General features: G+C 46.0%; 1 protein-coding gene across 1 annotated transcript in view; it reads right to left on the reverse strand.

Moving 5' to 3' along the window:
* agrn (agrin) overlaps positions 1-15,000 on the reverse strand; it is a 359,236-nt gene that overhangs the window by 139,694 nt on the left and 204,542 nt on the right. The window contains exon 4 of the mRNA XM_083641207.1: positions 2,285-2,500. Coding sequence (XP_083497333.1) covers positions 2,285-2,500 — 216 coding nt within the window. The remainder of the gene's footprint in view (positions 1-2,284; positions 2,501-15,000) is intronic.

Here is a 15,000-nt window from a genome sequence, read left to right on the forward strand (position 1 = left end):
CAAATCGTGCGACAAAGTGCGCATAAGTCAAACAGGTGGCAGATTGTAATTTGTACACTGGAGACACGTTTTCACTGTAATCATTATGTAGACACATTCAGCATACATGTTCTAGCAGGTACAGTGACAGGCCCTGTCCACAGGGAGCAGAGGCAGGCTGCCTGGTGCTGCTCCTGGCCTCCACCATCATCACAGCCTCTCACCCCTCTCTCTAAATGCTTCCTTGCATTTCTCATTCCCATTTCAATATTCTCTACAGCTGCAACAATGAATCCATTAGTTGTCAACTATTAAATTAATCGCCAACTATTTTGATAATCCATTAATCCATTTGAGCAATTTTTGTTTAAGACAAAAAGTCAAAACTCTCTGATTCCAGCTTCTTAAATGTGAATATGTTCTGGTTTCTTTACCCCTCTATGACAGTAGACTGAATAGCTTTGGGTTGTGGACAAAACAAGACATTTGAGGACATCATCTTGGGTTTTGGGAAACACTGAATGACATTTTTCTGACATTTTATAGACCAAACAACTAATCGATTAATGGAAAAAATAATCGACAGATTAGTCGACAATGAAAATAATTGTTAGTTGCAGCTTTAATATTCTCTCTGTGTATTCAGATCTGCCTCTCCTCTCTCTTCTACTCTGTACTGTCTCTACTCTCCTCTCTCTTCTACTCTGTACCATCTCTAGTCTCTGGCTTGCCTCCATCCCTTATCTCTCTGCTTCTCTACTGTGCCAGTGGTGTCCAGTCACCAAGCTGCATATTAGTGCCAGGCCCCCGCCATTGCTGCAATCAGACCCCTGGAGTTCTAACCAAACGCCACATTGTTACTGAGCCTGCTGCAATGCTATCCAAACGCCACATTGTTACAGAGCCTGCTGCAATGCTAACCAAACGCCACATTGTTACTGAGCCTGCTGCAATGCTAACCAAACGCTACATTGTTACTGAGCCTGCTGCAATGCTAACCAAACGCCACATTGTTACTGAGCCTGCTGCAATGCTAACCAAACGCCACATTGTTACTGAGCCTGCTGCAATGCTAACCAAACGCTACATTGTTACTGAGCCTGCTGCAATGCTAACCAAATGCCACATTGTTACAGAGCCTGCTGCAATGCTAACCAAACGCTGCATTGTTACAGAGCCTGCTGCAATGCTAACCAAACGCTACATTGTTACTGAGCCTGCTGCAATGCTAACCAAACGCCACATTGTTACTGAGCCTGCTGCAATGCTAACCAAACGCTACATTGTTACTGAGCCTGCTGCAATGCTAACCAAATGCCACATTGTTACAGAGCCTGCTGCAATGCTAACCAAACGCTACATTGTTACAGAGCCTGCTGCAATGCTAACCAAACGCCACATTGTTACAGAGCCTGCTGCAATGCTAACCAAACGCTACATTGTTACAGAGCCTGCTGCAATGCTAACCAAACGCTACATTGTTACAGAGCCTGCTGCAATGCTGTCACTTTGGCAGGCGTCCACACATCCCCTCAGTGCCATGGATCTTGGATCTTGGTGGGATTTGCTAAAGAGAAGCAATGAGAGCTAAGACTATAGACACCCACCAGTGGCTAAGGGATATAATACATATTGGATGGCTACCAATGGAACCAGTGGGTGGCACACGATTTGTTGTTTGCAAGGGTGCAGGTGGTACTGAAGCGATGGGACTGCAGCCATATTGGAAAGACAATACATTGGACATAATGGGGGGACTTGTCTTATTAGTAGGGGATGAATAGCGGAAGACAAAGGCTGTCTCGTATTGGGACGGGCTGGAATTGAAATCCATTGACTTGACAATAACAAGCGACTTAGTGCCACTCAGAGACTTGCGGCTTTGTGTTTGGCTGGCAGAGGCCATGTTAGCCTTCTGTCCCACACAGCAAAACACTTTGGGGGTGGGCGAGATGGGGGGGCTTGCATCCAAATCACATCATGTCCTATTTATATTATTTCATCTCAAACCTCCCACCAAGGCAGATATCCACCATGGTTTAAGCTGTTTACAGTAATCATTTCATTTCACAGAGTTTCAATTCCACTCTGCCAGCAGTCATGGGGTATGTCAGACCTGGGTCTTTCTGAGATTGATTGATCTTGTCTGGATCAAAGGAGCCGACTGGATCTGTCAAAATGTTCAAACCCCACAAAGACTAATAGAAACACTTTAAATAGCGTGCATTATGATATGATCATATCAAACACCAAACATCATGTTTAATTGGTGTGCCACGGGCTTCAGATAAGAGTGAGTACTCACAGCAGGGTCCCTTGCGCAGCACCTTGATGCGTCGCTGCGTGCTGCACTGGGCCTTCTCCAGCTCACACTCATTGGAGTAGGTGGAGGAGTCCGAGCCGCAGACTGGAGCCACCACCGACGGACACACCACCCTCTTACACACACACTCCCCCCGGGCAGGGTCAGCCGGGTCACGCTCACACACTGCCGCGAAACCACACAGCATCCCTCTGCAGCCTGCAGGGAGAGGAGAGGAGGAGGAGAGAGGAGGAGAGAGGATAGGGGAGGAGAGGAGGAGATGAGAGCAGGAGTGGAGGGGAGGAGAGGAGGGGAGGAGAGATGTTAGGGTTGATGTCGGTAAAATAGGATGATCATAACATTGACTTTGGCCCACAATTTCAACAAGTCCAGTAAGTTCAAAACCCTGATGACCAAGACCATTTTTGACCGGAACTCCAGTTGATGCAAATTTCAATATTCTGTCCACAACTTAAAGGCGAACCGAAACAAAAAACAATGCTGATTTATTTTGCACATGATCTCACACATATGCACAAACTGTAAGCAGTGTAAGCATTCATTTTTTGTTTGACAGTTATTGAGAGTTGATGTCAGTAAAGTTATTCATGCACAAATTACATAACTGGTCCACAACTTCACAACTCAACTAAATGAACTACTAAATGAATGCCTGCAAACAGTTTTTTATCAGTGAGTTATAATGAAAGTTTATGTTGCAAGATTAAAACCAAATAGCCATCCTGATAGTTTCCTATCTGTATGTGTGAGCCATCCTATCAGTATGCGTGAGACATCAGTTTCCTATCAGTATGTGTGAGATATCAGGGTCCAGTTTGCAGCAACACAGCAGCATTGGGGATAAAGCGTGATCCTGGAGGAGAGAGCAAACATATGCTTTCAACATTCAGGCAGAATGGTGCATCCACGCAGAGCAAACACAAACACACACACACACACACACACACACACACACACACACACACACACAGCGTGCTGTCAGGGAAGAACTCCCTACTGAGCAATTTACTACAAACATGCGCAAATTCGCAATAGCTGCGACCACTATGCAAATTTCCAAAACTAGGAAGCGATTCCTAGGTTGGAGACTCTGGACTGACAAGACAGACACCGCCCGCCTACTGTACCCAGGCGCCATCGTGCAAGTGTGCGACATCAGCTCATACCAGGAAGGATTTATTACATCACTGATGACATCACAATTGGCTCGTGTGACATCACTGATGACGTGAACAGAAACACACACCTTCACACAGGCATGCACACACCCTCAAACTAGCATGAAGCACCAAACTAGCATAAAGCGCTAAACCATAACGTTTGTCCGTTTGTCAGACACGCATACAAAACAGGAAGTGTACACTCGCCTGTGTGTTGTGTGTGTGTGTGTGTGTGTGTTGTGTGTACAAGACATGGCCTTAGAGTAATTGAGCCGTGTTTGCTTCAGGACTGAAGGGCATTAACAGAGATGCTAAGCTCTCACAGGTACCCCCACTTCAATGGAAATCAATGACAAAGGCAGGATCAACACCACAACACAACTCCTGACCCAACCTCAGGGGGGTGCTCACACAAATAACAAGCAATGTCACTGCTGAGGATGTTCACATAGTCACACACACACACACACACACACACACACACACACACACACAGAGCTATTCCTTATCACTGGTTCCCAGGCTGGGGCTAAATGCAAGGGGGCATGTCCACTTGGACTGGCTGCCATGCAGGTGGCTTCAGCACTATTGGCACACACACACACACACACACACACACACACACACACACACACACACACACATGCACAAACACCTTTTTCCAAGCTTTGTCTGATGGGACTTTGAAAACCCCTGAACTAAACTAGTTCTGTTATTTTAAAGACAAAAATATGTCCAGAATATCTCTCTGCCTCTGTCTCTGTTTTTCTCTCTCAAAGAGCTTTCAAAGCAAGTGTGTCGGTGGCTAAAATCCAACACTTCCATTTGAAATAGTAACCTTTGATTGACTGCTGATAAAAACATAAATGACACAAGGAATTACTACAATGATAATAATAATAGTCCCGCTGGGCAGACTCTCTCCCTTTCGCGCTGTACCAGCACAGGAGCTCTGGCTCCTCTTACTCTCACTCTGGTCTAGTGGGGAAACAAGCTCTGTTATCTTTACAACCATCCACCGAAAGTACCAAGCAGGCTTGCTTTATTGCACAATCCAAATCTTCTTCAAAACTTGCCATTTTCAGCGTGTAGGTTGCTAGCTTGCTAGCTAGCGTTGTTGTTGTTTCACAGCAGCGGAGGCATTTAAGAGCGACACGCAGGGAGCGGAAAGGGATTCCCCTTCGCTCCAACAGAAACGCTCAGAGCCAATGGCAGAGTTTATCCCCACAGCCTGCTTCCAGTGAGTTAGAGACTATAATAACAATACAAATAAGAACTGTATTTAGCACCTTTCAAAACACCCGTTACAAAGTGCTTCACAAACAAAGACATGAGCAAGAAAGTGATCAAATACAAAATCACAATCAATACATCAAATACTAAATAAAACCATCAAATAAAACCGATAAAAGGATCAAACTGCACAAAAGAGAACAGATCAAATAAGAAACAAAAACAATAGTCAAGGATCGGCCAAAGGATAAAAGTGAGTCTTGAGCGACGATTTAATGAGGACACTGAATTTGTTACTCTACGTTCCTCAGGTAGGTTCATGTAGGCCAGTCTCAGGTTCAGGCAGAGATTGTAACCTCTAAAACACAGACACACACACACACACACACACACACATATGCATAGACACACACACACACACACACACACACACACACACACACACACACACACACACACACACACACACATGCGCGTGCACACACACACACACACACACACTCTTTGTGTACACTGTTCCAGCATTCCCATTCACTTTGCCTCTGTCCTCACCCCACAGCTGTGTGCGTGTGTGTGTGTGCGTGTGTGTGTGTGTGTGTGTGTGTGTGTGTGTGTGTGTGAGCGACAGGAGAGGAGACTATTTTTGACTTCCCCGGCCGGCACTGTTCCCGCCCGGTGGGAGAGAGAGCCTCGCCTGACAGCTACCTGAGCTCACTGGGGAAGTGTGTGTGTGTGTGTGTGTGTGTGTGTGTGTGAGTGAGAGAGAGAGAGAGAGAGAGAGAGAGGTGTAAGCATCAGGTGTCACACACATACACGCATGCACGTGTGTGCGCGCACACACACACACACACGGCCAGGTGCTTGTCTGAAGGCTTGTCATGGCTGGCCCCCTGCTCTGAGGTGAGAGGTGAAGCCATGCAGAGGTGCTGTGTGTGTGTCGGACATGTACACCATACATGATAGTGTGACAGAGACAGAGAGACAAAGAGAGAGACAGAGAGAGAGGCCAAGAGAGCTAGCTTCCTGGGTGGCGCTGGTTAACGGACCTTTATACTGGGGAGTTAGTTACATGCTACCACTCAGGACTCACAGCCAATCCTGTGGCACTAGGTTGACAGTACAGTACAGTAGCCTACAGTACAGTAGTGGAGTGCAGGCCAGCACTACCAACCACTAAGTGTTGGTAAGGATTTTGAATTCTAACAGGCTCCCAGCATGCTGTTGTGTTTCTGACCTGGACTGTGGTTGTTTTGATTCATCAAAGCGTTCAAAATCCTTACTACTAATATCGCAAAACTCAATATATCGCAATACTAGCATATCCCAATACTATTGTATCGTGACTTAAGTACTGTATCATGATAATATACCATGGAGCATCTGGTGATTCCCGCCTCTAGAAGATGGTACTAGAGAGGTGTACCTAACAAAGTGCACTTTTGTTTAAAAAGATTGATAATACGTGTGTTTCTGATCAAACAGCCGTAGCAGTCAAGTCAGTGAACTAAGTGATGAAAAGGTCAGAGTGCAGAGCAGCAGAAAGACAGATCACACAGCTGAAGAAAGGTCCCTGCCGTGGGCTGTTGTACTGTAAGTGGATCTGTGTCTTCCTGTGGGAACATCTCCTCCAGAGGAGTGACTGACAGCCGCTGAAGGGCTGACAACACATAAGGGCACTGTGCGAGTAAAGGTATCAAGTGGAGGCTTCTTTTTGGGAGTTCCGTGCAGGTCCCGCCGGGATTCCTGTGGGATTCCCGCAGGATTAACTAACCCTTACAGCATAGAAGACTTGGAAGAAAGAAAAAGTACTCTACAGAAGAAAGAAAATGTACTATTTTGACGGGGGAGAAATCTATTTCAATTATTGGCTAACTTAACTTAAGCCAGTTGCACTGGATAGTAACGTGAATTGCAAATGGAAATCATCGATGTTCTTGAAATGTTAAGTGAAGAATGTCAAGTGATTAAACATAAAACTTTTCCAGCATGGCCCGACAGTATAGAATATATATGTATGCAGGGCTAGAAGGCCAGACTCCAGAGATGCTGCCCACACAAACACAATAGATGTCCTTATATAGTAATGAGAACAACTGAGCTGTTCTACTGGGAAGACTAGGCACGACCTCTTCGGGGTCCTTTTCTCTCTGTTGAATAGTGAAGTAGTATGCATTTTAAGTGTGTGTGTGTGTGTGTGTGTGTGTGTGTGTGTGTGTGTGTGTGTGTGTGTGTGTGTGTGTGTGTGTGTGTGTGTGTGCGTGTGTGTATGCGTGGTGTGTGTGTGTGTGTGTGTGTGCGCGCGCGTGGTGTGTGTGTGTGTGTGTGTGTGTAATGGACAAAGCTTGCTGTGTGGGTGTGTCTAGCCCAGGGGAGTAGCTTCCAGCTGTGCCAGGAGAACGACAGCACAGCTTATGAAAAATACATGCTTTTCTTGTGCTGGAGTGAGAGGTCGCTGCATCACATGCCGTCATCACTGAGCAGCACTAAGGGACCTCAACATTTTCTATACAGTCTAAGGGCCTGTGTCCACCTAGCTTCTTTTCATCAGCTCCGGCGTCTATTTTCAATTGTTTCCAATGCGGGGAGAGCGTATGCGAGCGCACACGGACGTGTAGAGAAAGTGCAGAGCGCCCAGCGTCTTTTTTCAGCGTTTTTGTGCGCCGACTCCCAGCGCTTCCAGCTGAAAATATTTTAACTTTTCAGAAAGACGCTGGTGTCGGCTGCTCCTTTTCTGGTAACTAATCATATGGAAAAACTATCGCAACAGAGACAGAACGGCTCAATTGTGGGAGCAGATCGGCTAGACACTTAATATTTCTGGTGAGTGTTGTGCTTACGGCTTTTAATAGCGTAGCCTACCTGTGTTGTTAGCTTGCTAGCTGTCAGCTATCAAGCTGAACTAACGTTACTTGCAGACTGCTTCCTTGTATATTGTGCGCTGGGATCAGCGTTCCCCAGCGCACTCCCAGCTTTTAACGTCGGAAAAAGAAGCTAGGTGGACACAGGCCCTTAGGCACCTTGGAAGGTGTTAGTGTGCACGTGTGTGTGCACTTTAAGCCCATGTCAGTTCCAGTACTAATGTGAGCATTGCATGAAAGTGTTTGAGAGCATTGACATATTGTATAATACGGACGGGCGTTTCTAGCAAAAACACTATTAGATTAAATTCGCTGGGCCAAAGTCGACTTTTCATCGAAATTCGCCCACGCTTAAAAAAAAAAAAAAAAAAATGTGAGTCAAATGTTACATGGTCTCCCCTGATTAGAACTATAGTTAAATCGCTTGGTTTGACCAAGTCAAACAATATTTATAAACATTTTATGCAAGGTCAATGGAAAAATATATGGCAGATGAAATCCCATGGAGAGGGAGAGGGGGTGACTTTGGCACTCTGTTGTCGTCGTTAGCCTACGCTAACGTTAGCGTAGCGCTGAGATGGCTCAAGGAGCAGTAGACAGAATATCAGCTTTTCTTCATGCAGTAACAAGCCTTGAAACCTTTTCCTTGTGGCTGAGTGTTGCTGTAATTTAGATAGTTTAAGACCATTTCTACTACGTTCCTAGCGTTTCTAGAGCTACTGGGTGCTGCACTGCTGTCAGCTGAGCCAAGAGCCGTTCTGCTCCAGTGCGCAGCTCTGGTGCACAGCTCCTACATGGACAAATGTCAGTCTTAAAGAGACAGGCGCGGGTAAAAATAAAAATTATAAATAATAAAAACGATTATTCGAAAATTTGAAATTCGTTGCCCATCTCTAGGGTATAATAATGTGTGCAGAATGGGCCTTATGGGATGACTATACACACCACATTAAGCAGGATCAGATCATTTCAGTCATTTCAACGTAAAAAAAAAACTAAACTAAACTGTGGGACCTTTGAAATTCTCTAACCTGATACAGTAAAAATGCTTGATTTTGAGTTGGTCTGTAGGGCTATCCTGAACTCAAATATATCATATATATATATATATCTCAGTCATTGTCAGGATTTTCTTTACTTGCAACCCAAAACGTAAAGTCCCTCACAATTCAGTGGGCTGAAAAGGCTACAACCTAACAAGGCTAAAACCTCTTTGGTGGGCGCCAAAAATTCCAATAAGCGGGAAAAACCCTGTGTGTGTGTGTGTGTGTATGTGTGTGTGTGTGAGCGTGCGTGCGCGTGCGTGCGCGCGTGTGTGTGTGTGTGTGTGTGTGTGTGTGTGTGTGTGCAGGTCCATGCAGGTGTGTAAGGTAATCTCCCTGCAGTCCTGTGGTGTTAAAAGCCTTGTACTGAACATGCTGCTTTATCTTTCTGTTGTAGCCTTAGGAAGCAAATCCCATGGGGGGGGGGGGGGGGGGCGATTCAGCCAGAGCAATTTAGAGAGAGAGTGCGTCAGCGGAGGACCAAAATGCGTCACTCATTACCCAATGAACTGCCAGGAAGGGGTATAGGCTACATGCACAACTTCTTTACTTCCTGAAATTAGTACAGCTTCTTTATTTCCTGTCCTACACTATTGGATGAACTGATTAATCAGGTGTGCCTGATCATTGTTGTGACTGCAGCACACCTGACATTAATCAGTTCATCCAATAGTGATGACAGGAAATAAAGAATCTGTACTAATTTCAGGAAGTAGTGGAGTTGTGCATGTAGCCCATTGCGCTACTTTTCAATGCTAAAATAAAGCTGATAATGTACAATTTGACCAAAAAAAAAAAATCTAAGTACAACACAAACTGTCCATTTTGCTGCAATTCGACAGTGCTGCTTAATCCAGGACCTTACTTCCTGGAACTCTTGAGAGTAAAAAACTGGTCCATTGGAGTGAATGGAGATGTCGCGACTCACACGCCTCTGGATTCAGCTATATTTAGAATCGGAGATCATAGAACATTTCACTCGGACAAAACAAAAACAAACAAACATGGATTTTTTTATTATCCGTTTACTTTGTTTTGTCTGAGTGAAGTGTCTCTCATGATTCAGAATATAGCTGAATTGCTTGGTTTGTCCAAGTAAAAGTATTTTTATAAACGCCTCGGACCGTATGGGGAAATGAAATCCGTTAGGCCCCATGCCGAACCTGGAAGAGGGCTGAACTTTGGCACTCAAAGTACATTCAGTAGCTTCCTCTGGTTTTCCCGGCTAATGTTGGCAGGTCTTTGAATTATTTCTCTGGATTCCAGTTTAGTGTTAGGCTGGAGAGGGAGGGGCCAGAGGAGGAGCGGGAGATGGAAGACGTGTGTAAATAATTAACACTCCTCTCCTTGAACTTCACACGGACGAGCAGAGTAGCGGCAGAATCGTCGGTGAAGCGAAAATAGCAATCGCGTGGAATAAGTGGCTCAGGTGACGTCTGCTTTACCGTGATGTGATGAGATCACTGAGACAGAAGACCTGCTTTACCATGATGTGATGACATCACAGAGACAGAAGACCTGCTTTACCATGATGTGATGACATCACAGAGACAGAAGACCTGCTTTACCGTGATGTGATGACATCACTGAGACAGAAGACCTGCTTTACCGTGATGTGATGACATCACAGAGACAGAAGACCTGCTTTACCGTGATGTGATGACATCACTGAGACAGAAGACCTGCTTTACCGTGATGTGATGACATCACTGAGACAGAAGACCTGCTTTACCGTGATGTGATGACATCACAGAGACAGAAGACCTGCTTTACCGTGATGTGATGACATCACAGAGACAGAAGACCTGCTTTACCGTGATGTGATGACATCACTGAGACAGAAGACCTGCTTTACCGTGATGTGATGACATCACAGAGACAGAAGACCTGCTTTACCATGATGTGATGACATCACAGAGACAGAAGACCTGCTTTACCGTGATGTGATGACATCACTGAGACAGAAGACCTGCTTTACCGTGATGTGATGACATCACAGAGACAGAAGACCTGCTTTACCGTGATGTGATGACATCACTGAGACAGAAGACCTGCTTTACCGTGATGTGATGACATCACTGAGACAGAAGACCTGCTTTACCGTGATGTGATGACATCACAGAGACAGAAGACCTGCTTTACCATGATGTGATGACATCACAGAGACAGAAGACCTGCTTTACCGTGATGTGATGACATCACTGAGACAGAAGACCTGCTTTACCGTGATGTGATGACATCACTGAGACAGAAGACCTGCTTTACCGTGATGTGATGACATCACTGAGACAGAAGACCTGCTTTACCGTGATGTGATGACATCACTGAGACAGAAGACCTGCTTTACCGTGATGTGATGACATCACAGAGACAGAAGACCTGCTTTACCGTGATGTGATGACATCACTGAGACAGAAGACCTGCTTTACCGTGATGTGATGACATCACTGAGACAGAAGACCTGCTTTACCGTGATGTGATGACATCACAGAGACAGAAGACCTATGAGCTGGCAGGAAGAAGCAGATCTTGCTGGCTGGCATGACGGTGACATGGCGTAAATGTTGAATGAGTTTAACTTCATGACGGTGACATGGCGTAAATGTTGAATGAGTTTAACTTCATAACGGTGACATGGCGTTAATGTTGAATGAGTTGAACTTCATTAGCTGGAGCACTCCTCCTGGGGGACATCTTCCACTTACTTTCTAATAAAGGCATCCTTTCTTTTCAGCTGACGCTAAGTGATACAGATGCCTTCCTCGGCCCAGCAGCTTTGGCAAAGCAGTTGCTTAACAGACCCCCTCTCTCTCTCTCTGAGTGGGCTGTAGTCTCTCTCTCTCTCTCTCTCTCTCTCTCTCTCTCTCTGAGTGGACTGTAGTATAGTCTCATACATGTTGCCATGCCAAAAGGCCTTCGCGGTGAGGGGACAGGTTGCTATGGCAACAGCCGGTGATGCAAACGGCACGGAGCAGCTTGCCTCGTCTGGTTGGAAGAGGAAACTTCCCGGCACACACACAGGTGGCTTATGGACATGTACACACATAACACACAAGCACATACATACATACATACATACATACATACAGTATATAGGCCTATATATATATATATACAGTACAGTATATATATATAGATATGTATATATACTGTTTTTATACATAGCCTCAATATGAATCCATTGCCTCCACAGGCATTTCCATAATTTCTCGCCAGTACTTCGTTTTAATCATTACTTAGTAGAGCTGCAACGATTAGTCAATGAATCAATCATCAGAAAATTAATAGTCAAGTATTTCTATAACCGATTAATTGTTTGGACTAACTTTTAAGAAAAAACACTAAAATTATCTCGTTCAGGTTCTTAAGTGTGAATACTTTCTGTTTTCTTTAGTCTTATTAATGTTGGTCAGGACAAAATAATACATTTGATGATGTCATCTTGGGCTTTGGGGGAAAAGCGATCGATATTTTTCACCATTTCGTGACATCTTATAGACCAAACGCCTAATCGATTAGTCAAGAAAATAACCGACAGATTAATCGATCATGAAAAAAAAATCATTAGTTGCAGCCCTTTACTCATTTTGCATTTGCAGTGATTGTGCAAATCTCTTAAGTGCTTTGCCTCCGCTTGATGCTATGAGGTGAGAATCTCACTTTGCAAATGGAATTCTCTCCCTATGGCCGTGCACAATAACCAGGCTACAGGTGTGCATGTGTTGTTGTGTAGGTGTGAATGTGTTGGTGTGTACTATAGGTGTGGGCGAGGCATCGATTAACAGTAGCAGAGAAGTTGCTGTCTGGCTGTCTGTATCATGATCTCCAGCTCCAAGTGGCTGGTCCAGAGGTGATCTACTGTGTCGTGCTCACAAACACAAAGCAGTGGCCGGCCCACTATACAGATCTCACCTGCGTCCACAAAAGTACTGCCACAGTGGTTGTGGTAATGTTTGCAGCAGTATAGTCCAACAAGATGTCAAATGAAAGCTGAGAATGCACAGATTCCAGTGGTATCAGTCTGATCACTCCATGACCAAAACTCACTGAACTAGCAGCCGAAGAAAAACACTTACAGGCAATGTACACCAGATGCGTTACGGCTGCGTTGCGGATCCAGCAAAACTGCCGGATCGACTCTCGCCCGTGTTCATTGATGGGCGATACATGAAAAATTACGCACCTGTTCTATTTTTGTCGGATCCCGCATACCTCTGACAGATGACATGAGTGTGGGTCTGTTAGCAGCCGTACCGGAGCCGTACCACATCTGTTCCGGAGGCGGTGTACATTAGCCCTTAAGGAGGCGGTGTACATTAGCCCTTAAGGAGGCGGTGTACATTAGCCCTTAAGGAGGCGGTGTACATTAGCCCTTAAGGAGGCGGTGGAGGCGGTGTACATTAGCCCTTAAGGAGGCGGTGTACATTAGCCCTTAAGGAGGGGGTGTACATTAGCCCTTAAAGAGGCGGTGTACATTAGCCCTTAAGGAGGGGGTGTACATTAGCCCTTAAGGAGGCGGTGTACATTAGCCCTTAATGAGGGGGTGTACATTAGCCCTTAAAGAGGCGGTGTACATTAGCCCTTAAGGAGGGGGTGTACATTAGCCCTTAAGGAGGCGGTGCACATTAGACCTTAAGGAGGCGGTGTACATTAGCCCTTAAGGAGGCGGTGTACATTAGCCCTTAAGGAGGCGTGTACATTAGCCCTTAAGGAAGCGGTGTACATTAGCCCTTAAGGAGGGGGTGTACATTAGCCCTTAAGGAGGGGGTATACATTAGCCCTTAAGGAGGCGGTGTACATTAGCCCTTAAGGAGGCGGTGTACATTAGCCCTTAAGGAGGGGGTGTACATTAGCCCTTAAGGAGGCGGTGTACATTAGCCCTTAAGGAGGCGGTGTACATTAGCCCTTAAAGAGGCGGTGTACATTAGCCCTTAAGGAGGCGGTGTACATTAGCCCTTAAGGAGGCGGTGTACATTAGCCCTTAAGGAGGCGGTGTACATTAGCCCTTAAGGAGGCGGTGTACATTAGCCCTTAAGGAGGCGGTGTACATTAGCCCTTAAGGAGGCGGTGTACATTAGCCCTTAAGGAGGCGGTGTACATTAGCCCTTAAGGAGGGGGTGTGCATTAGCCCTTAAGGAGGCGGTGTACATTAGCCCTTAAGGAGGCGGTGTACATTAGCCCTTAAGGAGGCGGTGTACATTAGCCCTTAAGGAGGGGGTGTACATTAGCCCTTAAGGAGGCGGTGTACATTAGCCCTTAAGGAGGCGGTGTACATTAGCCCTTAAGGAGGGGGTGTACATTAGCCCTTAAGGAGGCGGTGTACATTAGCCCTTAAGGAGGGGGTGTACATTAGCCCTTAAGGAGGCGGTGTACATTAGCCCTTAAGGAGGCGGTGTACATTAGCCCTTAAGGAGGGGGTGTACATTAGCCCTTAAGGAGGCGGTGTACATTAGCCCTTAAGGAGGCGGTGTACATTAGCCCTTAAGGAGGCGGTGTACATTAGCCCTTAAGGAGGTGGTATACATTAGCCCTTACTGCCGCAGCAGCAATAGTGCCCCTGGAAACAGGCAACATTCTGTAGCTGCTCACACATCTGAGGGGAAAAAGAAGCAAACCTACACAGCCTGTATTGATGACAGGTTAGCGCCCCCCGGGGGACGATGCAGTCGATTATTGATCTGGCACACAAGGCCCAGCGTCAAGCAAAACATCTGCTCGCTCACAAAGGAACCTGAGCAGCATTTCAAGCACTTCAATGAAAAGGCAGAGAGAGACTGGGGGGGAACAGAGTCTTTCAGAGGACTTTCACAGCAAAACTACTTTTCTCTCGTCCTTCTTCTCCAGCAGTGCACACAGTTCTTATCAGGGCATCGACAGAACGGACGAATTGACGAAAACAAACTGTAAAGAGTAGTTACTTTATTTCTCCACGCTCCCCTCAGCGGCAGCTCTCCGGTTCAAGGAGGGTTCCGCGCACGCGCTCATTTCTCTGTGTGTGTGTGTGTGTGTGTGTGTGTGTGTGTGTGTGTGTGTGTGTGTGTGTGTGTGTATGCCTCGTGCACACGCTTATTTCTCTGTGTGTGTGTGTGTGTAGGCCAGTACAGTATGTTCTCATTCCCACACATAAAGGGGGCAATCAATTTTACACACACACACACACACACACACACACACACACACACACACACACACACACACACACAGCGCTCCACCAGTGCCTTGACCCGGCTTAGACACGGGATGAACTTATTTAGCAAACAGCAGCTTCTCTTCACCTCGCGGCTCGCACAGTCCCACACATCTCCACGCCTCGCAGAGAGAGAGAGAGATACAGCTAGACACAGAGAGAGAGGAGGGGGTGATAGAGAGAGAGAGATACAGCTAGACACAGAGAGAGAGGAGGG

The sequence above is a fragment of the Poromitra crassiceps genome (genome assembly GCF_964638095.1).
Source record: "Poromitra crassiceps genome assembly, chromosome: 8".
NCBI classification, from domain to species: domain Eukaryota; kingdom Metazoa; phylum Chordata; class Actinopteri; order Beryciformes; family Melamphaidae; genus Poromitra; species Poromitra crassiceps.